Raw genomic sequence first — 23,162 nt, 5'->3', positions numbered from 1 at the left:
GCCACTGCACTCCAGCCTGGGTGATGGAGTGAAACTCCGTCTCAAAAAAAAAAAAAAAAAATCAGAAGTTTAACACTGATTACTCTGTGTCAAGATTACAAAGTGCTATTTATTTTATTCTTTCTTCTTTTCTAAAATTAACTTTCCCACAATGAACTAAAATTAAACATACACACCCAAGTATTTCACATATTTCAAGTAATAATTACGTATACATTTTTACAGCAATATTTAGAAGGAAGAAAATAACTACATATATATTTTTTAAGGAATAAATTATATGTGTGACATAGATCTTTGGAGTATTAGTCATATTAAAAATGGAAGCAAACTAGAAATCAGCAAAAGGAAAATGTGTAAACAATCTTGGATACTTTAATAGAGTCTTAAATATTCATTTAAATAATTACTATAAATCAATATGATGCTATATTTGTAATATAAGTAATTTTATCTAAGTAAAAATGCAGCATCAGAATGAACTAATACACTAGGGTGTCAATTATGTGAAACTCTCATATGCATGTAAATGAGTTCAAGATAAAATACAAAAAATTAAAATAGCTTGTTAGTGTAAAAAGAGTGTGAGTATTTATGATACTTTCATTGTATTATTTATCAAATAATATGAATTATAACATAATTGGGTTTCTCACAGGACACGACTATTAAACTTATAATACATCTGATTACTCATTTTTAAATTGGCTTATGTCTTAAAGTTCAACTTTTTTTGCTTCTGATCTTTTTCAACCCACATCATTTACCCAAAATTTTTTTAAAAAGTAACACCCTACAAGTGCTATTTTGCTGTTCTGTTCTTTATGGGAAGTGAAAAAAAGCTCCCTCATCTCTATGTGTTCAGGGCCCAGCACACAGCCAGTACTTACTGCGTATCAGTGAGATTAATTCAAATATAAAAACTGGTAAAACATAAGCCTCAATTTCCACTCAGACGTGGGTAACTGGCAGATGCCTGTAAGACAAATTTCTCCTTTCAATTTTTATTTGTTTGCTTGTTTGTTTGTTTGTTGAGACAGGGTCCCACTCTGTTGCCCAGGCCAGAGTTCAATGGCATGATCATGGCTCACTGTAGTCTCAGGCTCACACCACCACAGCTATTTTTTTTAGGTGGGGTTTCACTACGTTGCCCCTTTTTTAGAATGTATATGCTACCCCTTCTCTTTGCTTCCACTTTAATGTCTTGTCTTTTTATTTTTTCATCACACTTCTCCATCCCCTTTTTCTCCCTCCTCTACGCCTCCCTAACCTTTTTTCTCCTCTTTCTATCCTACTTCACTTCTTCTCTTTTCCTCATATACTCAAACTCCTCTGCATTCCCGCCTTTATATTCCCCCCTTCCCTCCTTTTCCTCAACTTTCTCTCCCCAGTCCCATCTTCTTGTTCTTCCTATTCTTGTCACTGTTGTCTCTGCCTTCTCTTCTCTTTTTTCATTAGATGCATCATAAAAACACCAAGTTGGAAGCCACTGCTAACTGTTCTTCTTGTTTCCCTTCTCCTCGTCTTATTTTTAGTAATAGAACCCCCTACATTTTAGCTGCGCCCCTGGTTACCCAAGTAGAAACTTCATTCCCCAACCTCCCTTGCAGCTGGGTAAAGACATGTAGCTGAATTCCACCCAAAGGAATGTAGGCAGAAGTGATGGAAGTAACTATTTGACCTCTCTTCCTCTTTCTCCCTGTTATTTTCTTCCCACACTCATTCTCTCAATAATCATTTCTCATTGCAAGGCCTTTAATACTATCATTAGATGACTCATGAATTTCTCCCCAGCCAATCTCCCTGAACTCCTGATCTGCACATCTAACCCTATATGACATCTCCACTTAAATGTCTATTAGAAACATCACTTTTGGCATGTCCCAAATGAAACTCTTGGTCTTCCCTCTAAACCTGCTCCTCTGGAAGCCTTTCCACCTCCATTTAATAGCAGCCCTACTCCTCCAGTCACTCAAGCCAAAATGCTGACAATTGTCCTGGACTCTTCTCTCTCACACCATATCTCACTCTGTCAGCAAATCCTGTTGGCTCTACCTACAAAATACATCCCCAGTCTGCCTGCCCACTTGAAGTCAACCTCACTGCCATCACCCAGCGTCAGCTACTAAAGTCTTTGCACAAACTATTTAATAGTCTCCTAACTGATCTTCCTGTTTTTACTCTTGCCCTCTGCTTTCTGTTCACAGGGGACGCAGAGTGATTCTTTTAAGTGTTAAGCTACATCATGCCACTCCTCTGCCCACAGTCCACTGAGGGCTTCCCATCTCAGTAAAAACCCAAACCCTTCTATGTGCTTTGGGGCCCTCCCTCCCTGGTTCCCTGACCCCTCTGTCTTCTCTTCTTCTTGCTGGTCTTTGCTCACTCTGCGTGGCAATCATGCTTTTGTGCTCCTCAAACAGCTCAGGTATGAACAGGCCCCAGGGCCTCTGAACTATCTGTTCCCTCTGTTTGCTTTCCCTCAAATACCTCCACGGCTTGCTCTTTTGCTCCCTTGCGGTTTCCCTTGGTGGGCTCCCTCTTGATGCGGTCCACCTGACCCCCGTCTTTAAATTTAATCTACTTTCCCTAACTACTCTTACCTTGCTTAACTTTCTTCCTGCTTACTATTACCCTCCAGTATACTCTGTCCTGATGGATGTTGGTTTTCTTCCCCACCCCACCCTGCTCCCACCTCATGAGGACAGGGATTTTGGTCTTATTTGTTCACTGACTCATGGAGCATCACTTCCTACTTCCTGGTCTGCTGAACAGCTGAGGCTTTAACAGGAAAGACACATAATCTTCTACCTTGTCTGAGTCACAGTCATTTGGTCCCTGTTAAAAGAGCTAAACAAAATCTTCGCTGATTATTGTTTCACAAAATGTATTTTTTAAAAGACTTGATTCTCAAGAAGAGAGAATTTTCAGTGAGCAGAAAGAATGAAATTCTCTGTTTATGTTTCTCATTGCTTTGGGTTCACTCCTGCTGTGGACATCAAATCACTTCAAGATTCGTGGGCTAAGTTTTTATAGGCCAATATTAGTGGCTAACATAGTAATGTTATGTTATTATTTTTGAATAAATATTATTAATCAATAATATTAAATATAAATATTAGCAACATAAAATCCTGTTGATGGTGTTCTAGAGCCTCAAAAAATCTAATTCCTTTGCTTTTTCCCCACCCACTTCTCTCCTCTTGTTAGTACCATCTTTGGGTCTTGTTGGGAACTGACCCCAAAACTGGACATAAACAAAATCTCTGCAGCACTGTGACATGTTCATGGTGGCCATGATGCCCACACTGGAAGGTTGTGGGTTTACCGGAATGAGGGCAAGGAACACCTGGCCCACCCAGGGCGGAAAACTGCTTAAAGGTGTTCTTAAACCACAAACAATACCATGAGCAATCTGTGCCTTAAGGACATGCTCCTGCTGCTGATAACTAGCCAGAGCCCATCCCTTTATTTCAGCCCATCCCTTTATTTCCCATAAGGAATACTTTTAGTTAATCCATAATCTATAGAAACAATGCTTATCACTGGCTTGCTGTTTATAAATACATGGGTAAATCTCTGTTCAGGGCTCTCAGCTCTGCAGGCTGTGAGACCCCTAATTTCCCACTCCACACCTCTATATTTCTGTGTGTGTGTCTTTAATTCCTCTAGTGCCACTGGGTTAGGGTCTCCGCGACCGAGCTCGTCTCGGCAGGGTCTTTTGTTTGTTTGTTTTTGAGACAGTCTGGCTCTGTTTCCCAGGCTGCAGTGCAGTGGCCTGATCTCTGCGCACTGCAACCTCTGCCTCCCAGGTTCAAGCTATCCTCTCATCTCAGCCTCGCAAGTAGCTGGGACCACAGGCACATGCCGCCAGGTCTGGCTAATTTTTTTTTTTTTTTTTTGCATTTTTAGTGGAGACAGGGTTTCACTTTGTTGCCCAGGCTGGTCTTGAACTCCTGACCTCAAGTGATCTGCCTGCCTCAGCCTCCCAAAATGCAGGGACTACAGATGTAAGCCACCACGCCTGGCCCCATCTTTTGGTCTTAGTCTAAGCAAATAGGCCATAAAGCAATGAAAAGTTTACACAAATGAAAAACACCGTGGAGGTGATGAAAATACATTCCTTTAAAAAAAAAATATGGCTGGGTGCTGTGGCTCATGCCTGTAATCTCAGCACTTTGGGAGGCCGAGGCGGGTGGATCACGAGGTCAGGAGATCAAGACCATCCTGGCTAACATGATGAAACCCTGTCTCTACTAAAAAATACAAAAAAATTAGCCAGGCTTGGTGGCAAGCACCTGTAGTCCCAGCTGCTGGGGAGGCTGAGGCAGGAGAATGGCATGAACCTGGGAGGTGGAGCTTGCAGTAAGCTGAGATCGCACCACTGCACTCCAGCCTGGACAACAGAGCGAGATTCCATCTCAAAAAAAAAAAAAAAAAAAAAAAAAAAAAAAAAAAAAAAAAAAAAATTCTGTTCCTGTGATAGGAGAAGACCGGAGGAGCATAAACATTTGCTGCAAGCCTATGGTGATTGTCTTAGTGACTTTTGTCCACTGGGGTCCTGGTGAAGACTCTCATTATGGCTTGCAGACGGACACTTTCTTTCTGTGTGCTCATAAGGCAGTGAGAAAGGACAGCTCTTTCTGTCTTCTTCTGAGGTCATTAATCCCAACATGAGGGCCCTATCCTCATGACCTCATCCAACACTAATTACTTCCCAAAGACCCCCATCTTCAAACTAAAACATTGGGAGGTTAGGGCTTCAATGTATGAACTTGGGAGGGACACAATTCACTCTATAGCAATAATTAAGAACAGCAACAAGTAAAACTGGGTGTGTAGTATATGCCAGGCACTGTACTAGGCACTTAGGCAAGCCTGAGAGAAAATCTCCACAGAAGAGAAAAAGGAATGCTGAATTTCCCAGGGTCTCCTCCAGAGGAAGGTTGTGCTGTTCTTTGCCCAAATCATCTTGAGAGCCCACTGTGTCCTAAAGCTGATGGAGTAGAGAACGGAAGAGCTGCCCCAGGAGTCAGCTCCAAGACTTACCTCTCTCCTAGGCTGCAGCTCCAGCAAAGACCCACCAAAAATCAAATGTTAAAGGTTATTCTCAACCAGCGAATTCAAGGAGTATCTTATAACTTAAACACACTACACACTTATAACACACCAGGCACCATGTGAGGAACTGGGATATGACCTCTGCCCTCCCAGGCCTATTGGAGAGACAGGTAAATGCCACCAACTGCTGAGTAAAGCATACGGGGATAGAGCTTTTACCCCTGAGCAAGAGTACAGAATCAGCCTGCCTAACACAGGACCTGATATGAACCACATGCTCAATGAAATGTTTGTGGTGACAACTGAACGAGAAACGTTTGCAGAATGTCAACAGAAACTCTCAGAGAATTCAGGCAGAGGGAAAAATGATCATTTCCTCCCTTCTCTTGCTATATGCTAGGCCCACATTGTTCCAGAATTACTAGAAAGTGAAAAACAGCTCCTTTTCCCATTTTCGGACAGCAGGATGACCTTTCTTAAAACTTACCCAGGAATTACTTAGTGAATATTTTCTATTGTAGATATCAACCACTCCCTAAAGTGGAAATGTCACTTAAAGAAAATCAGACTAAATAAGACAATTTAAAGTTTTATTGAGTAAGCTTCACAAATGGGCATTTTAATTGACATATCCAGGTGCTCATTACAAATCAGACAACCAAAGCTTCACTTTAAAAGTTAAAGCAATCTTGCTGCTCATAAAGTATTTTTTAAGCCTTAAATTTGTTCCTAATCAACATTTAATTTCATTCGGTGATATCTATTTATCTATTGCTAGATACCTCCTTTTCAGAAAGAACCTAAGGTACTGTTTTATTCCCATTACAAAGCTCCATCTCAACCACCACAATGATTCATGGAAAGAACATCAGACTTAGCACCAGAAAATTTGTTCAAATCAAGATAGTAACACTTCCTAGCTATACGTCCTAGAGGAAATCAAAATGTTTCTAACCTTAGTTTCCTCATTAGCAAAATAAGGATAACAATGTTGACCTTAAAGGATTGTTTTGAAAATTAAATAAAATAAAATATGCAGATGTCATGTATACATTATAAAGCACCAGAAAAATGTAAGACAGTATTATTATTCCTGTACGAAGATGGTTCATTCATTATTCAATGAATACTTATTGAACATTCCCACTTGGCAGACTTTTTGCTTGGCAGGGAAGATACAAAGTCAAGAAAAGATAGCCATCGCCTGTGAGGAGCCTACATTCCAGTGGAGGAACCAAAACTAAAAGGCGGAGGAAAGCTCTGGGTGCTTGGGAGCCAGAAAGAGCTCCTAGACTGGGTATGGGAAGTGAGGGAGGCCTAGCAGCCTCCTGTGGGGCCGACACAGGAAGGAACTCCATCACTACAGATCCAGCAAGAGTAAACAAATCTGAGTCCCTCCTCTGTGGGATGGTCCACACACTCCACAGTCCTGGGCCCTAAGCTAGTTCAAAAGCACCTCAGCCCCTTAAGGCAGGTTTTCTCAACCTCAGCACCATTGATATTTTTGTCTGGATAATTCTTTGTTGCAGGGGCTGTCCTATGCAAGGTAGGTTTGGCAGCATCCCTGGTCTTTACCCACTAAATGCCATAGCATGCCCCCCACAAAGCTGTGACACCAAAAACGTCTTCAGACACTGCCAAATGCTCTCTTCAGTGCAAAATTGCCCCCCAGTTGAGAACTACTGCCTTAAGGTTACGGAAAACCAATACAGTTGGTTCTGGAAGGAGTGGAATTCATGCACCCCGTGCCCAGACTTATACTAGATGCTCAATAAATACTGAATGAATGAATGAATGAGATTCCTGGAGCCCCTATATATGTTTTGGGCCTCATCTGGAAGAGCCCTGGAAGGATAGTTAAGTTTTAAGGTGCCTAAATGAGAAGTACCAATAACACCACATAAATTTATAAAGTGCTAGGTATAAATTGAATTATCTTGGGCCAGTAGCTCACACTCTCTGAGTCTCAGGTTCCTCGGTTCTTAAAATGGGGATGATAATCCCTGTTTTGCAAGATCATTGGGAAAATTAAGTGAGAGAATTGTAACATATGCAGCATTAGGGGTCAAGGCACTCATTCTTTTGGTGCAATTGACAAAAGGAATCTTAGGAGAATGTCCTCCCAGTTAGTGGGTAAATCTTATGGACTAGTGTAGTCTGGGCATATATTGCTTTTGTTATAGACATATGGAATACACAATGCCAGGGATTGACGTATCAGCTATGCAACTCATCCCTCACAAGCAACCTGGTGAGTTAAAAGGCCCAGAACATTGTGACTTGCCAAGGACTCTACAGCTAATAAGTAGTTTCCTGAACTCCAGCAAATCAGTCCATCAGCACCCAGGGCTGGCCAACCCACTGGCCCCACCAGCTCCATCACACTGAGGCTTGTTTGGACTGTGGGTTTGGGGGAAATGCTTTCTATATTCTGTGTTCTGTAGTTTTGTATAGACATAGATCACCAGATCTGGAAACGTCTTCTGAAAATACCGGGAAGGGTCTCCAATTTTTAATTTCATCCTGAAATAAAACACAAATGGTTCAGCATGCTTGCCCCAAATTATTATTCCCCACTTCACAGCATATGACCCTGAAGATCTCTTTGCTCGCTTGATTTCTATTGCAGAATGAATAAGGACTTTGCAATCTGACAGAGCAAGACTCCTCCCCTGACTCTTCAACTAATTGTGCAACCTTTGGCCACAATCTTTCTGAACTTTAATTTGTTCTTTCATAAAATGGAAATAGTGCAATGCCACAATCCTCTACCTACAATTCCAAAATCCAGAAGAGCCCTGAACTGCAAAGCTTTTTTCTGAGTTTGCAGCTAACATTTTTGTCAGCAAAAGCTGATCTAACTAATGTGGGCTATTTTTAGACGTATATAACTCTACATTCACTTTATCTAGCTGTCCAGTCTCCTGTGTTACTTCACAGAAGGGAGTCACTAGCTCCTGTTCAATTTGTTTTACCATTTATCCAACAAAAAAATGACAAGGAAGACGAAATCCTGCCGGACATGTCCCTCATTGATTGTAAGGCCACAGTGATAGCCCTCTTACACACAGAGGGAAGGAATTACTTTTCTTTCATCAAAATAAATTTTCTTTTTTCCATCGTAGATATGAACTTAGAATTGGATTTCTTAAATTGTTCTCATTTCACATATAATTTGTAGGAATGAAAACAATACTTACTTTTTATGCTTTTCTTCATCAATGTGTTCTCCCAAATTCCGGATGAACTTTAGCAGATCACCCACAGTGTTCTGATAGAAATTGCCACTTTTTTTATAAAACTTATTCATTTCTTTCATAACACATTCATTAATCTAAAAAAACGAAAAATAACACAAAAATGTGGCAGCAACACAAAATAAATCCTGATGGAATATTCATACCAAAAGGCAAAATATAAATTTGAATATATTCATATATTCTATAATTACCAACTAATAAAGCAAAATAATTTAAAAATGGAAGTAAATGCTGTATACCAAAATGCTAACTATAATTGTGTCTGGGCTGGGCGCGGTGGCTCACATCTGTAGTCCCAGCACTTTGAGAGGCCAAAATGGGCAGATCACCTGTGGTCAGGAGTTTGAGACCAGCCTGGCCAACATAGTGAAACCTCATTTCTACTAAAAATTTCTACTAAAAAATTAGCCTGGCTTGGTGGCGCTGCCTGTAATCCCAGCTACTTGGGAGACTGAGGCAGGAGAGTCGCTTGAACCTGGGAGGTGGAGGCTGCAGTGAGCTGAGATCACACCACTGCACTCCGGTCTCAGTAACAGGGCAAGACACCATCTCAAAAAAATAATTTTTTTTTTTTTTTTTTGGGACGGAGTCTCACTCTGTCGCCAGGGCTGGAGTGCAGTGGTGCTATCTCGGCTCACTGCAACCTCCGCCTCCCGGGTTCAAGCAATTCTCCTGCCTCAGCCTCCCAAGTAGCTGGGATTACAGGCTCCCGCCACTATGCCCAGCTAATTTTTTTTTTGTATTTTTAGTAGAGACAGGGTTTCACCATGTTGGCCAGGCTGGTCTCAAACTCCTGACCTTGTGATTCGCCCACCTTGGCCCCCAAACTGCTGGGATTACAGGTGTGAGCCACCATGCCTGGTAAAACAATAAAAAAAATTTTAAAAATTAAAACTATATATATAATTGTGTCTGGATGTGAGATTATAAGTATGTTCAAATGTGTGTCTGTATTTTCCAAGTAAATTGTTTTCATAAGAAATTAAATATGTTAAAATATGGTTAAAAAGTCTTTGACTACTATACTAGGAAACTTGTTCATTATACTATACAATATTTTTATCCTGTGGCCTCCCTTTCAAATTCGTACTTGATTACATTTCTTTCTTTAAAAGGGCTGTTCAGACTGAAACTGGGCCTGGCAACCATGGCCAAAGTGAACGGTTTTGTTTGTTTGTTTGTTTGTTTGTTTTTGTTTTTTTAGGTATATTTCCAAAAGGAATAACTAATATTGTTAAAGTGATCACCCTGCCAAAAGCAATCTACAGATTCAACACAATCCCTATCAAAATACCAACATCATTTTTCACAGAATTAGAAAAAACAATCCTAAAATTCACATGAAGCCAAAAAAGAGCCCAAATAGCCACAGGCATCTTAAGGAAAAAGAACACTTGGAGGTATCACATTATGATATACCTTCAATTATTCTGCAAGGCTAAGATAACCAAAACAGCACAGTACTGGTATAAAAATAGATACATAGATCAATGGAACAGAATAGAGAACCCACAAATAAAGCCACATATCTACAACCAACTGATCTTTGACAAAGTCGGCAAAAACATACACTGGGAAAAGGACACCCTATTCAGTAAGTGGTGCTGGGAAAATTAGATTGCCCTATGTAGAAGATTAAAACTAGATCTCTCTCTCTCACTGTATACAAAAGTCAAATCAAGATGGATTAAGGACTTAAATGTAAGTCCTGAAACTATGAAAATACTAAAAGAAAACCTAGGAAAAACCCTTCTGGACATTGGTCTAGGCAAAGAATTCATGACTAAGACCCCAAAAGCATAAGCAACGAAAATAAAGAGACAGATGGGCTTTAATTAAACTAAAAACTTCTGCACAGCAAAATAAATAAACAGAGTGAACAAACAACCTGCAGCATGGGAAAAAAATACTTGCAAACTATACATCCAATGGAGGACTGATATCCAGAATTTACAAGGAACTCAAACAACTTAACAATAAAAAATAATAACCCCATTAAAAAGTGGGCAAATGACATGAATAGACATTTCTCAAAAGAAGACATACAAATGGCCAAAAAGCATATGAAAAAATGCTCAACATCACTAATCATCAGAGAAACGCAAATTAAAACCAATGAGATATCATCTTATACTAAGGGCTACTATTAAAAAGTCAAAAAGTAACAGATGTTGATGAGGATGCAGAGAAAAGAGAATGTACTGAGTATCTGCCAAAAGAATCTTTTTTTTTTTTTTTTTTTTGAGACAGAGTCTCACTCTATCGCCCAGGCTGGAGTGCAGTGGCACCATCTCAGCTCACTGCAACCTCTGCTTCACAGGCTGAAGCAATTCTCATGCCCCAGCCGCCCAAGTAGCTGGGATTACAGACGTGTGCCACAATGCTTGGCTAAGTTTTGTATTTTTAGTAGAGGCAGGGTTTCGCCATGTTGGCCAGGCTGGTCTCAAACTCCTGACCTCAAATGATCCACCCATCTCGGCCTCCCAAAGTGCTGGGATTACAGGTGTGAGCCACTGTACTCGGCCCAAGAAATCTTATATCAAAAAGATACCTGCACTCATATGTTTACTACAGCACTATTCACAATAGCAAAGATATGGAATCCACCTAAGTGTCCATCAACAGATGATTGGATAAAGAAAATGTGTCTGGGCCATTTCAGCCATAAAAAAGAAGAATGAAATTATGTCTTTTGTGACCACATGGATGGAACTGGAGGCCATTATCTTAAGTGAAATGACTCACAAACAGAAAGTCAAATATCACATGTTCTCTCTTATAAGTGGGAGCTCAATAATGTATACACATGAATGTACAGAGTGGAATAATAGAATTGGAGACTTGGAAAGGTGGGAGGGTTGGAGGGAGAGGGATGAGAAATTACTTAATGGGTACAATGTACGTTATTCAGGTAATGGTTACACTAAAAGCCCAACTTTACCACTACACAATATATCCATGTAACAAAACTATACTAGTACCCTCTAAAATTTATATTTTAAACAAGGCTACTTGTTTCTCCTTACCTGCAGGTGTCCCAGGGCAACTCCTTTCCTATCATAGTAATGTCATCCTCTTTCTCTGTGCTTGTCACCCTCATAGATACACAGCCATAGATGGCTGTCATATTTAGAAAGAGTTTGGGCTACGAGATCAAGATGCAACAGTCAAGAATCCAGTGGGTCACTTAGGAAGAGTAACTGATGAAAGAGCAATGCTAGTGAGGATGCTGCTGAGACTGGCCAGGCGCACTCTGTGCAGAACACCCGTGAGAAACGCCAAGCAGGTATGTGTGGCAGGATGGGGCAAGTCAAAAACCAATACAGTCATACAAGCTGGAAAACTTGGGCTCCAGACCTATGCTGACAAAATTAATTGTGTGACCATGAAAATGGGCAAGTCAACAGGAAAACAAAGTGTAAAATGGGAATTAAAAGGTAAAACTTGATGTTAAAACTTGAAGGCTATCAAAATTCAACATAAGCCCATGGAATATAGGGAAAAGAACCAATAAATTGGAAATAAAAGAACAAGTTCCTCTTTCTAGCTCTGCCAATATCTGGCTGTCCAGGCATGAGTAATTTGAGTGTGGTCTCTGAGCCTCAATTTCCTCAATGAGTGAGTTGGTAGACTTGATGCCATCATAGCTTTGTGTAGTGGTGTGGCTTAAGCACATGACCTCTGCAGCCATCCTTCTCAGTTTCAAATCCTGGGCACCCCTTACTGGTTCTGTGTAGTTGAAAAAATTATTTGTCTGTGCCTCAGCTTGCTCATCTGCAAAATATAGATGATTGTCTCAGAAGTTGTGCTAAGGATTAAATGTGGTAACTCATGTAAAGTCCCAAGAACTATGGCTGCCACATAATCAAGCACTACATAATCATTAGCTTTCACTATCATAGCTGCTTTCAAATTTCTTTGTTTCTACAAGTTAAAGCTTTAGCCAAAGTTTGATAGACATTCGTTTAGTAAAGAGTCATGGCACATCTACTCCATGCCAGGGATACAATAACTGACAAGACAATGGGTAGTCTCTGCCTTCGTGGAACTTACAGTCTAGCAAGGAAAATGGACGGTAAGCCAGTAATTATGAGTGTGATGTGCAGTCTAGAGACCAGTGAGGGAAGGAAAGCAAAACAAGAATCAGGAGAAGCAGAGTCCCAGGTCAGACCTAGGATAGGAAGCTGTTGGTTTCCAAGACCTGAAGATTATGGGTTCTCCCACAGTGCTTTGCACATGTCCCTGGGATGCCCAGCACACATCCCACAGCATCATTTCCATGGGCTTCTCAGCCCCACAGGGACATACTGTATTCTGCTTTGTATGTTCAGGGCCTTGCATGGGCCTAGCACATAATTGATATTATATAGATGTTTGTTAATTAATAATGAAAGTTCTGACAGTACTGACTAGATTGAGACAATGACTAATTTTGTAGAGTTCCACTATACTTAATGCAAGTTATGTGGAACTTTTCTTAAAGAGAGCAATTTGAAAGATCATCTTTTCTTCATAGTCTACTTTCTCAGGCAGAATGTAGGTCTGTGTGTGGATCCTGAGAGCTGGGCTGTTTACAGGCAGTGGAGGCAGCCAGGCTGTAATTGGACTGAAACAACTCATGGTGAAGCAGTTCCCTTGGATTAAGCTCTATTTAGTCAGCTGCTCTTGCCATAATGGCAATAGGATTGTCAGCTAAGTGTGAGGGAAAGGCTCATGGGCTGGGATAAGGCCATCCAGGGGGAGCCTGAATAACAGTCTATCAGAGGGGCATGGGTCTGAACGGGAGAGAGGGAGGGCCAGCTTCTGAAAGTAGAAGTAGACACCCCGGCGGGGAGCATAGGGAGATAGGGATGGGGAGGGCAGGAGGCAAAATCACCTCTTTCAGCCTCTAGTTTGCCACTGGTATAAAATAAGATAGAAAAACTAACATAAAACGTTACACAAATTCTTATTCCTGGAATAACCCCTGCACTATAGGAATTGTTCATACCTTAGTCGTCCACTTGTCAAAACTTTTGGAATGTTCAGAAGGCCCAGGTTGCAGTAGTTTGAGGATCTCACTTTCAGGTTTTCGTGTTTTGATGTCGGATTCATTTCCCACATTCCGAAGCGTCCTATAGCGGCTGAAGATGACTAAATGATCTAAATGATCGTGATCATCCCATCCCACCCTTTCCTTTTCCAGAAAAAGAAAACTGTTAGATTTTGGTGTTTTTTGTGCTTTCTTGGTTTTGCTTTTTTTTTTTTTTTTTTGAGATGGAGTCTTTCTCTGTCCCCCAGCACAATCTTGGCTCACTGCAACCTCCACCTCCCAGGTTCAAGCAATTCTCCTGCCTCAGCTTCCCAAGTAGCTGGCATTACAGGCACCTGCCACCATGCTCAGCTAACTTTTGTATTTTTAGTAGAAATGGGGTTTCACCGTCCTGACCAGGCTGGTCTGGAACTCCTGACCTCGTGATCCGCCCGCCTCGGCCTCCCAAAGTGCTGGGATTACAGGCGTGAGCCACCGCGCTTGGCTAGATTTTGGTTTTTAATAAAAGTAATACAACAATGTCTTCAAAAATTCTGCATGATGGGAGAGGCAAGCATCTCTTTCCCCCCCATCCTTATTCTTCAGAAATGAAAAGCAGACTCCAGAGAGGTTAAGTCATCTCTCCAAGGACACACAGCCAGTAAATCCCAAGCTGAGAAAAAAGCCTGGGTCTCCTGATTTGCAGCCCAGACTTCTGTCTGCACCACCTCACCCTCTCCATCCTGGAGGCCTGTGGCATCTGCTCAAAGTTTTACTTACCTCTCCCAAGTCCAAAAGAAGGGATGACCCAGCAGGTCACTCAGACAGTCCCTCACATGTTCCCCAGGATGGAAAAGATGATGAATGAGGTCCTTAGTTTCCTCATCTGGAGAAAGTTGAACCACCTCTACATTACTTTGAGCCTTCAGATCCTCAAATGAGATGCTTCCCTTCTTTACCACATAGAGGACCAGCCGTCCAAGGTCCTGCACAAAAGCCATAAATCAAGCCAAAGATGCTTACTAATTATTTGGGTAACCCTGGAAGGAGTGATGCAGGCTATTAGCAAACAAGATGATGGGAGGAATCTCAAGGAATTTGTAGGCTTTTTAGGGAGGGAAGACACAGATTTGTGCATAGAGACCTCTTCAAGGCAGTATATCGCCCATACCACTTAGTTTTATGAAGGGCAAAAGAAACATATGAGTCACAGTTGTTAGGGTAGACTGCTTTAGGACGAGAGTTTAGACTGTTAGGAAGAGAGATTTGAGCTGGGCCTCAAATGTATGGACAGAATATAGATAAACTGAGGAAAGGGAGAATGCTTTAAACACAGGGAGAACTGGCAGTCTGGCTGGGAACTGGGACTTTGGGTCTGAGGCTGTATCACACAGCAAATAAAAATTCAGTCCAGGCCAGGAGAGGCAAAGTGATGACCCCAGGGATTAGACCAGGAGGAAAGGCCAAGAAGAAGGTCGCCAAAGGAACTCTTTGCACTAGCCACCAGTCAAGGAAGGAGCTGAAATCTGATGCCACCAAACCAGGAAGCCAGACATACGGATGGAGAGTCTCGCCCATTGGGTTGAAAGTGCAGCACCCTGTAAAACTCTCCAGGAAAGACCTACCCTGACAGGGTCAGAATCAGCCTAGGAGCTTCGGTCTACAGCGGCCAATCTCCATGTCTTCTCAGGAGCAACAGCTATTTCAGAGTCTTCATCTTTTTGGCCAAGCTTAGGTTCTTTCAAGCTGGGAATTGACCTGACTCCTCCCAGGAGTTTTCAGAGAACCTTAGTACCCGGCCTTCTGCAGAGCGTAGCCCGCAAGTTTGAGTTTGTGGTGAAAGAAACCTCACTTACTTTGTTCTTAGGTAGAAAAATAACTCCTCAATGAATATTGGAGATATTTGAAATTCTCTCCTGGAGAGAAGATGTGGCATGCTCAGTTTATTTACTTATTAAGGTAGTGGAGGAAGAGAGATTCAAAGAGATACAGTAAGGGGCCACAGCGACAGCCAACTCCACACCAACCCAAGCTGTTGCACCTTCCCGTTGTCATCTTGAAAGCTCTGCTGTGGGAGAAGCCCAAGGAAATGCTGCGGCCTGCAGGGGAGTCAGGACAGTGAGCAAGATGGGGAAAGCCTTGAACGTTCTCTTTTTCCTGGTTAAAATAGAATGCCCTCCAATTGCCCATAGGAAATAAGGTAATGAACTGTGACAGTTAATATTGAATGTCAACTTGATTGAGTTGAAGGATGCAAAGTATTGTGCCTGGGTGTGTCTGTGAGGGTGTTGCCGAAGGAGAGCAACATTTGAATCAGTGGACTGGGAGAGGCAGACCCACCTTCAGTCTCGGTGGGCACCATTTAATCAGCTGCCAGCATGGCTAAAATAAAGTAGGCAGAAAATGAAAGAGCAGATGACTTGCTAAGACTTCTGGCCTTCATCTTTCTTCCATGCTGGATGCTTCCTGCCGTCAAACATCAGTATCCAAGTTCTTCAGCTTATGGAGTTTTGGACTTACACCAGTGGTTTGCCAGGGGCTCTCAGGCCTTTGGCCACAGACTGCAGGCTGCACTGTCGGCTTCCCTACTTTTGAGGTTTTGGTACTCAGACTGACCCACCACTGGCTTCCTTGTTCCTCAACTTGCAGATGGCCTATTATGGGACTTTATGTTGTGACCGTGTGAGTCAATTCTCCTTAATAAACTCCCTTTCATATATACATACGTCCTACTAGTTCTGTCCCTCTAGAGAACCCTGACTACTACATGAAAGAATAAGGAAGCAGAAAGAAGAAAGGTAAACTGGATTGTAGAATTTACCTCTAGATCTCTCTTGACTTCCTGTGGATCTCCAGCCCACTTGATGCTCTTATCAAAATCTGCCAGGTGAGCAGCTTTCTTAGAATCTAAGGAAAAGTTTGCAGAGGCCTATTGAAAATACTCATTCTCCATAAAATGAGAGTCAATTGATTTATATAAATATGTAACATGCTATAAAAATCATCATCTCTGTGGAAGGCAATAATAAACCTTATATCTGTATTGCCATTCACCCCTCAAAACACTGCCATGTGCACTGTTTCATTTGATCTATTAGGTATCTGCCAAGAGCAGCACTTACATTTTATTTTTTCCAGGCCAGGGGGTAGGAAGGGATGAGGACAAATTTAACCAGCTCCTCGTTCATGCAATTCCAGGGGCCGAAAGCACAGATTTGTAAAGGAGCTGTTCCCTTACACTGAGCCTAAATCTCAGTGCATGTCTATGGATCAGGTATGTAGTCTGCTTAGACCTTTAGGCAAGAATAGCCTTTCCTGAGTACCTATGATGTACCAAATGACTTACTACTTCATCATTGCACTTAGACCTCATAATAAACTAATGCAGGAGGCATTATCAGCCTCAACTGAGGAACTGAGGCTCACAGTATCAAGTGACTTGTCTGAGGTTATAAAGCTACAAACTGGTGAGACTAGGCTTCAAGCCACCCTAATCATCACTGAAGCCCTGGCTTGCTCCCCTGCACCATATTGCTTCCTGGGACTTTACGGTCAGCTCTGCTTGTCTTTTAACATTTAAAAGAAAATGCTATTTTCCTTCCCTTTATTTGGCTTGGACCAGTGGATTCTGACTTGTTCTGCCTTGGAGTCTGCGTCTTCACTACGTCACATCTTGTCCTGACATCCTCAACTTTGACCTCAATTTTCTCAGTAAGTTTCATGGTTACCGCCACCTTGTCTGAAGGAACTCACCTCTAGGATTCTCAAATTTCTGGAGCTACTGTGATCCATGACATGCCTTCATCTGTTTATTTTGCCAATGGCAATCTAAGGCTAGCCTGGTATTCTGTTGGCATCTACCAACCTCCATGTAGACTAACAGAACCCAGATATAATTGGTAGCAGGAGACACTGCACTGTAATTATGAATTTGTTGTAACAATGATCCTCAAAGTGAATCATCCACATTTACTTAGGCCTTTCCTCTGCAATGAAAAACTTTTCGTTTCGTAAACAAAGATCCCACAATTTCTAAGAGAGAATTGGGGATTGGGGACTCACCTATTAAGATGTTTTGTGGTTGCAGATCCTGGTGGGTGTATCCACAGGACAAGTGCAGTTCTTGAACAGCCTTAAATATAGATGACAGGACATTTCGGGCAAACTCATCTTCCTCATTTTCCACATCTTCCCCTCTGTGCACATCCAAACATGCTTCCAGAGTCTGCTCACAGAGGGTGACACACACAAACAAGTGGCCCCTGTGGCTCTCACTCCCATAGAATGTCACCAAGTGACTGTTCTGTCGGCTGCTTTGCAGACAAGAGACCTCCTGCTGTGCACGTGGGCTGCCCTCACAGAACGTCTTCACAGCTACTTCTTGCTTCTCATAGAACCCCAGGTAGATGCCTCCTTCCGAAGTATCAGCAATTTTGTATTTTTCATCAATAAAGAACTTGAGTTTGCCAATCATAGGGCGGTATATTCTGTGGAGATCCTTCAGGGCTGCCCCCCAGTGTGAGCTCTGAGGCTTCCAGTCTTTGACAGGAGGGTGAAAATGTTCTTTGGCTCCATGAGAGAGAAGAAACTTCACAAGGGAACTGTCATAATTCCGCCTCGCTATCATTACAAGATCCCCACAATCTGTACTGGCTCCATGATTGCACAGCAACTGGGCGATTTCCTTCAGTTTGAGTTCAACAGCAAGCAGCAGTGCTGTTTTGCCGTCACTGTCTGTGTCATTAATCTCTATGTGCTCTTGCTCCAGAAGCCTCCGCACCAAACCCAAGTGCTTCTTCTCCACTGCCAGGATTAGGGGAGTCTTCCCTCTTTCTCCCCTCACATTGACATCAGCCCCATGGTCCAGCAGCAGATGTGTAATAGCCTCCACATCCCTATTGTGAGAGCTCAGGAGAGCATGGATCAAGGCATTTCTGCCCATATTGTCACAGGCATTGACATCTGCCCCCATCTCATCAAGGAGAATCTTCAAGACCTCTACGTGTCCTTCTTCAGCAGCGTCCATGAGAGCTGTGGCCCCTCCTTTCCTCAGCCGCTCTTGATCCTCCTTTGTCTTTCGCCTCAAATTCACATTTGCTCCTCTCTCATAAAGGAATTTTAGGGCTTTGACCTTACCATAGACAGCGGCTTCCATGAAGGCTGTGAAGCCATAAAAATCACACTCATTGACATCTGCTCCTTTAGAAAGGAAAAGTTCCAGCAGCTTCACGTTCCCCACAATCGCTGCGAGGATAAAGGGCGTGGCCCCATTCTTCTTCCTCAGAACAGGGTCAGCACCATGACGAAGCAGAATTTCCACAATGTCCTCCCTGCTCATTTGTACTGCGTTATGCAGAGGTGTCCAGCCCCCTTCCTTTTCCTGGAAATTAACATTGGCTCCTCCTTCCAGCAATTGCTGGACCAGGTCAACATCTTCGTTTTGAACAGCTTTAATCAGCAAGTGATTGCCTTCCACTGTAGCCCTTCTACTGCTGGAGGACGTGGGTCCCTCCTGGGGGTTGTTATGAACCCTGGTCTCCATCACGGTAAATGCCACCTGCTACTACTTTTTGCCTTTTCCTTGAGAAAATGCAAACTTGCACTTAATCAAAGAAGCTTTGAGGGTAAGCTTTGAGGCAAGAATCTCCTTGCACTTAATCAAAGAAGCTTTGAGGGTAAATTGGGATTCTCTGGCAACAGAGCTGCAGTATGAGGAAGGAACAATGTTCTCAGTCTTCTGACATTCCACCTGGCAATGAAGAGAGGTGCTTTGTAATTTTACAATAGGGAGAAAACACTTGAATCAGAGAAATTAATTATATTAGCATTTTTTCTAAATATATATATTTATTTATTATAAAACTTTTAAATTACAGAATATTATAAATATATGTAAATTCAAAATAAGAAAATTATTTCTCTAGTCCCAATGCCCAGAAACAGCCAATGTTAATATTTTAGTGTATTTCTATATATTTTTAAGACATTTGGAATTATACTCTGTAAGTAACTTTGTATCCTACTTCCTTTCATTTAATACCATACTGTAAGTCATTTCCTATGTTATTGCAAAGTCTTGTAAAACATTTTTCATGACTATGTAATATGAAATCATACAGTTGTTTCATTTCTTTATTACTGAGTGATTTTCAAAAATAAGTTTTAAAGGGTTTTTTTAAATTAAAAATTTAAAAATTCTAAATAATGTTGCAGCAAATTCAGCTTATTTTAGTTTATTTTCTTTTGATAGATCTTATGATAGATTTCATATGATACAGTTCAAAGAATTTAATGACTATTCAAAAGATATGATTGTATTTAGGATTTTTAACCTATATTAACAAATTGCTTTCAATGTCATATAAATATATTCTTACCAGAGATAGGTGGCTTCCTAAAAAAAAAAAAGACCCTGAAAATATGCGCATCAATTATTTATCAATAAAAGAAGAAGAACCCTCGTTCAATAAGAAAAATATATTTCTTGGCTTTTTTCCCCTTTGCATTTCTTATGTGACCAGGAAGGTTGATCACTGTGTTTGCTGACTCTGTGCATGTCCGCTTTGTACAACCCTGTGCCCCTATTTAAAGTACAGACAATATCTGACTTATGTTGGTTCAACTTATGATTTTTTGACTTTGCAATGATGGAAAAGCAATAAACATTCAGTAGAAACCACACTTCAAGTACACATACAACCATTCTGTTTTTTATTTCAGCCTAGCATTCAATAAATACATGAGATATTTAACACTTTATTATAAAATAAGCTTTGAGCTAGATGATTTTGCCCAATTGTAGCCTAACGTAAGTGTTTTGAGCACATTTAAGGTAAGCTAGGATAAGCTATGACGTTCAGTAGATTAGGTGTATTAAATGTGCTTTTGACTTACAATATTTTCAATTTAGGATGGGTTTATCTGTATGTAACCCCATCATAAGTCAAGGAGTATCTGCAGTAGTGAAAAGAGCTTGTACTCTGACCTTAGGGAGATCTAAGTTTGAGCTTGTGGCTGTGTAATTTTTTACTATTACTTCCTGTAACTTTGGATTGTTGAATCTCAATTTTCTATTTCCTGAAATGGAGACAAAAATAAACACAGTCATGTGTGTAAAGTACGTTAAAGTATGGTGTGTTGCAAATATTAGCCACTCAATGAATGTTAGAGCTAATTATATCCCTTTATGAAAAATAAATTGTTTAGTGAATTCTATTCTCTCTGCACATGTGCATATAGCTACTACACAAACAGGCAACTGGCAGCTATCAATTTCGTCCAACTGTCAATCAGATCTGAGAATTACAGATCCAGTTCAATCATCAGACAGCCCGAAACTGTTACCTGAATATTTAAATAATTGCATCTGCTATAGAATTCACGAAGCAACCCTTTTTCAGCAATCTCACCACTCTGACAGTTTCAAAGCCTCAGAGGTTAATTGATTAGCCTCTTAGAAGTTTAATTAATTGTGCACCACAAACACGATCACCAGGCAATGAAATCTTTGAACCAAAGTGTTTGTGTAGACCGTCCCCATTACAATCAGATGTGAGGTGGGCTGGTATAAACAAAGGAGCCGAGAAGGAGAGAAAATATCAAGGAAGCCCTGAGTGACTCATCAGAGAGGAGACGAGCCTGTGGAAGCACTGCAACAGACAACCCTGCTTTCAGTTTCACTTTCTCTGTGCGACCAGAGATGCCTGAGAAACTGAGGACATGGATAAATGACGTGTGGACTGTGACAGAACCCTGGAAGGGCACTGGAGGAAGATCCCTCCAGGCAGCCAAGGGCTGGGAGCTCCCCTCCCACTTCCCAAGTCCTCCAGCCCCTGGCCTCTCCAGTCTCCAAAGCCCAGGAATTCTTCAGGATCGACTTCTAGAGGTTTTCTAGCTTCCCTCCTTCTGCCTGCCTTACCTGCTCAACTCAGACGTCTCAGTTATTCCTTTGGCAGCCGCTAAGCCTGGAAGACTGTTTGCAACCTGAGCAGTTTCCTCCTGCTGCGTCACTGAGCCAGCAGGGCGGAGCCAAGAAAGGAGTGAGGAATGTGGGAGGGAAAGCAGCCACAGGCTCACTCTGGCACCAGGAGCCAAGCTTCTGCTTGCACACCTCCTGGAGGAAAGCAATGGCCACTTTCTGTCTGCTGATGAGAAATGTGATGCCCCGGGTCATGTCACTCACATCTCAGTCTTGCAGCATTTCAGGTGGCAGCAGCCAACTGCATCCATCACTCTTGCATCCTTTCTTTGTCATTGCAAATTCCGGTCTTCTTGGAAGAAAGGAATGGAAAGTAAACACATATTGAGCACCTATTGTGTGCCAGACACAATGCTTTACATGCAGCATGGTCCCAGTTAACCCCTGACAATCTTGTTGATTATGAAACTCAGGCTCACAGAAGCTAAGTAAGCCCAAAGCCCAAGCCCTGTCACCTGTCTCAGCTCACTCAACTCACAGCTCTGAAGCAGTGTGGCCTCCTCAGAAGGGTACTGGACTGGCAGTCTGGAGACCTGATCCTACAGCCAGCTCTGTGGCTGCTTAGCTGAGTGACCTCGGGCATGTGATTTAACTGTGTAGGGCCTCAGTTCTCTCCTATAACTTGGTTTTGAAGGTTCCTTTCTGCTCTACAAGTTCTGCTCTTGACTATCTTCCTAGCAAAGAGCTGTGTACTGTGTACTTAGTGTTGCAGTGGAAAGTATTTCCATCCCCAAAGAATACCCAGTCTTGCTGGGGTGACAAAGCCCTGAGACTTGTGAACAGCAAGTAGTGCATGGTCACTTGACGACCACCTGTGTCACGCCATCCAGACCCAGGGCCTCTACCACCCCTTATACACCAGGGATTTCCAGGCCTCACTCTCTAACCCCAGCCTCTCTGCTGAGCTTTAGACCTACAAATCTTGAATATGTGTCAAATGGAAATACTCATCTTTTCCTAAATCTGCCCCTCCTCCCATTTATCCCATCTCCACAAATGGCACCATCACCTGAAGGCCACCCCTCATCCTCATCCCAACACCAAGTCTCTTGCTTTCATCTGCAAAGAGATGACCAGTCGAGTCCTTGTCATCATTTATAGCAAGAAACTGATGACTTGCTTCCTAGCCCTTCATCCATTGCTCCACCCTGCACCATTGACCCACCATAATCTTCAGGACAAAGTTCAAAAATCCTTAACCCATTATTCATTTAATTAATACTTGTTGGACAGGCGCAGTGGCTCACACCTGTAATCCCAGCACTTTGGGAGGCCGAGGCAGGCAGATCACCTGAGTTCAGGAGTTCAAGACCAGCCTGGCCAACATAGTGAAACCGCGTCTCTACTAAAAATACAAAAAGTAGCCAGGTGTGGTGTCATGCACCAGCTACTCGGGAGGCTGAGGCAGGAGAATTGCTTGAACCCGGGAGGTGGAGGTTGAAGTGAGCCAAGATAGTACCACTACACTCCAGCCTGGATGACAGAGCAAGACTCTCTCTCAAAAAAAAAAAAAAAAACTGAGCACTGATTATGTTACCAGTGACTATTCTGTATGTCTGGCATAGAGTGATTTACCACACCAGTTCCTCATGGAGTTCTTCTTGGAGATTGCATCTTAACAGGCAGAAATATATCATAAACAGTTGAAAAACTCAACATATCATGATTTCAGGTTATAATACAGTCCCTGCCTGTCCCTACTCCTCATGGGCATCCTCAGCACTAGCCTCCAGTTCCTCATCACATTATGTCATATGCTTCTACCTCTATATCTTGGCCTATGCTGCCTTGCTACCAGAACTAATGATAGTAGTAAGAGTGATGAAAATGTGGATAATTCTGTTAATAATGATAA

The 23,162-nt window shown here is 42.0% G+C and overlaps 2 protein-coding genes across 4 annotated transcripts in view; one reads left to right on the top strand and one right to left on the bottom strand.

Moving 5' to 3' along the window:
* RGSL1 (regulator of G protein signaling like 1) overlaps positions 1 to 11,562 on the top strand; it is a 131,526-nt gene extending 119,964 nt beyond the window's left edge. The window contains exon 23 of the mRNA XM_055234349.2: positions 11,421 to 11,562. Coding sequence (XP_055090324.1) covers positions 11,421 to 11,451 — 31 coding nt within the window. The 3' untranslated portion in view covers positions 11,452 to 11,562. The remainder of the gene's footprint in view (positions 1 to 11,420) is intronic.
* RNASEL (ribonuclease L) lies at positions 5,633 to 21,566 on the bottom strand. 3 transcript variants are annotated; one of them, XM_055234358.2, is made up of 7 exons: positions 21,248 to 21,566; positions 17,392 to 19,078; positions 16,151 to 16,236; positions 14,110 to 14,315; positions 13,309 to 13,441; positions 8,259 to 8,392; positions 5,633 to 7,581 (listed from the first exon to the last, which is right to left on the bottom strand). In XM_055234358.2, exons 2-7 carry the CDS (start codon positions 18,869 to 18,871, stop codon positions 7,395 to 7,397), a joined length of 2,226 nt encoding a protein of 741 aa, XP_055090333.1. In that variant the 5' UTR covers positions 18,872 to 19,078; positions 21,248 to 21,566; the 3' UTR covers positions 5,633 to 7,394. The 3 variants fall into 3 exon arrangements, with proteins under 3 accessions (XP_055090333.1, XP_055090334.1, XP_055090335.1); XM_055234359.2 differs by having other exon boundaries at positions 21,512 to 21,566; XM_055234360.2 differs by having other exon boundaries at positions 13,309 to 13,432; positions 21,248 to 21,379.
* Positions 21,567 to 23,162: the final 1,596 nt, after the last annotated feature.

The sequence above is a fragment of the Symphalangus syndactylus genome, chromosome 19 (genome assembly GCF_028878055.3).
Source record: "Symphalangus syndactylus isolate Jambi chromosome 19, NHGRI_mSymSyn1-v2.1_pri, whole genome shotgun sequence".
Taxonomy (NCBI): domain Eukaryota; kingdom Metazoa; phylum Chordata; class Mammalia; order Primates; family Hylobatidae; genus Symphalangus; species Symphalangus syndactylus.
Note: the sequence above shows the minus strand (reverse complement) of the source record. Positions and strands in the feature narration are given on the sequence as shown.

Coding starts and splice junctions, on each gene's coding strand:
- RNASEL (XM_055234358.2), bottom strand. CDS start 18,871: ATGGAGACCAGGGTTCATAACAACCCCCAGGAGGGACCCACGTCCTCC. Junction 13,442..14,109: donor TTCTTTTGGACTTGGGAGAG/GTAAGTAAAACT, acceptor AGTCATCTTCAG/CCGCTATAGGACGCTTCGGA. Junction 7,582..8,258: donor GATGAAGAAAAGCATAAAAA/GTAAGTATTGTT, acceptor GTTTTATTTCAG/GATGAAATTAAAAATTGGAG.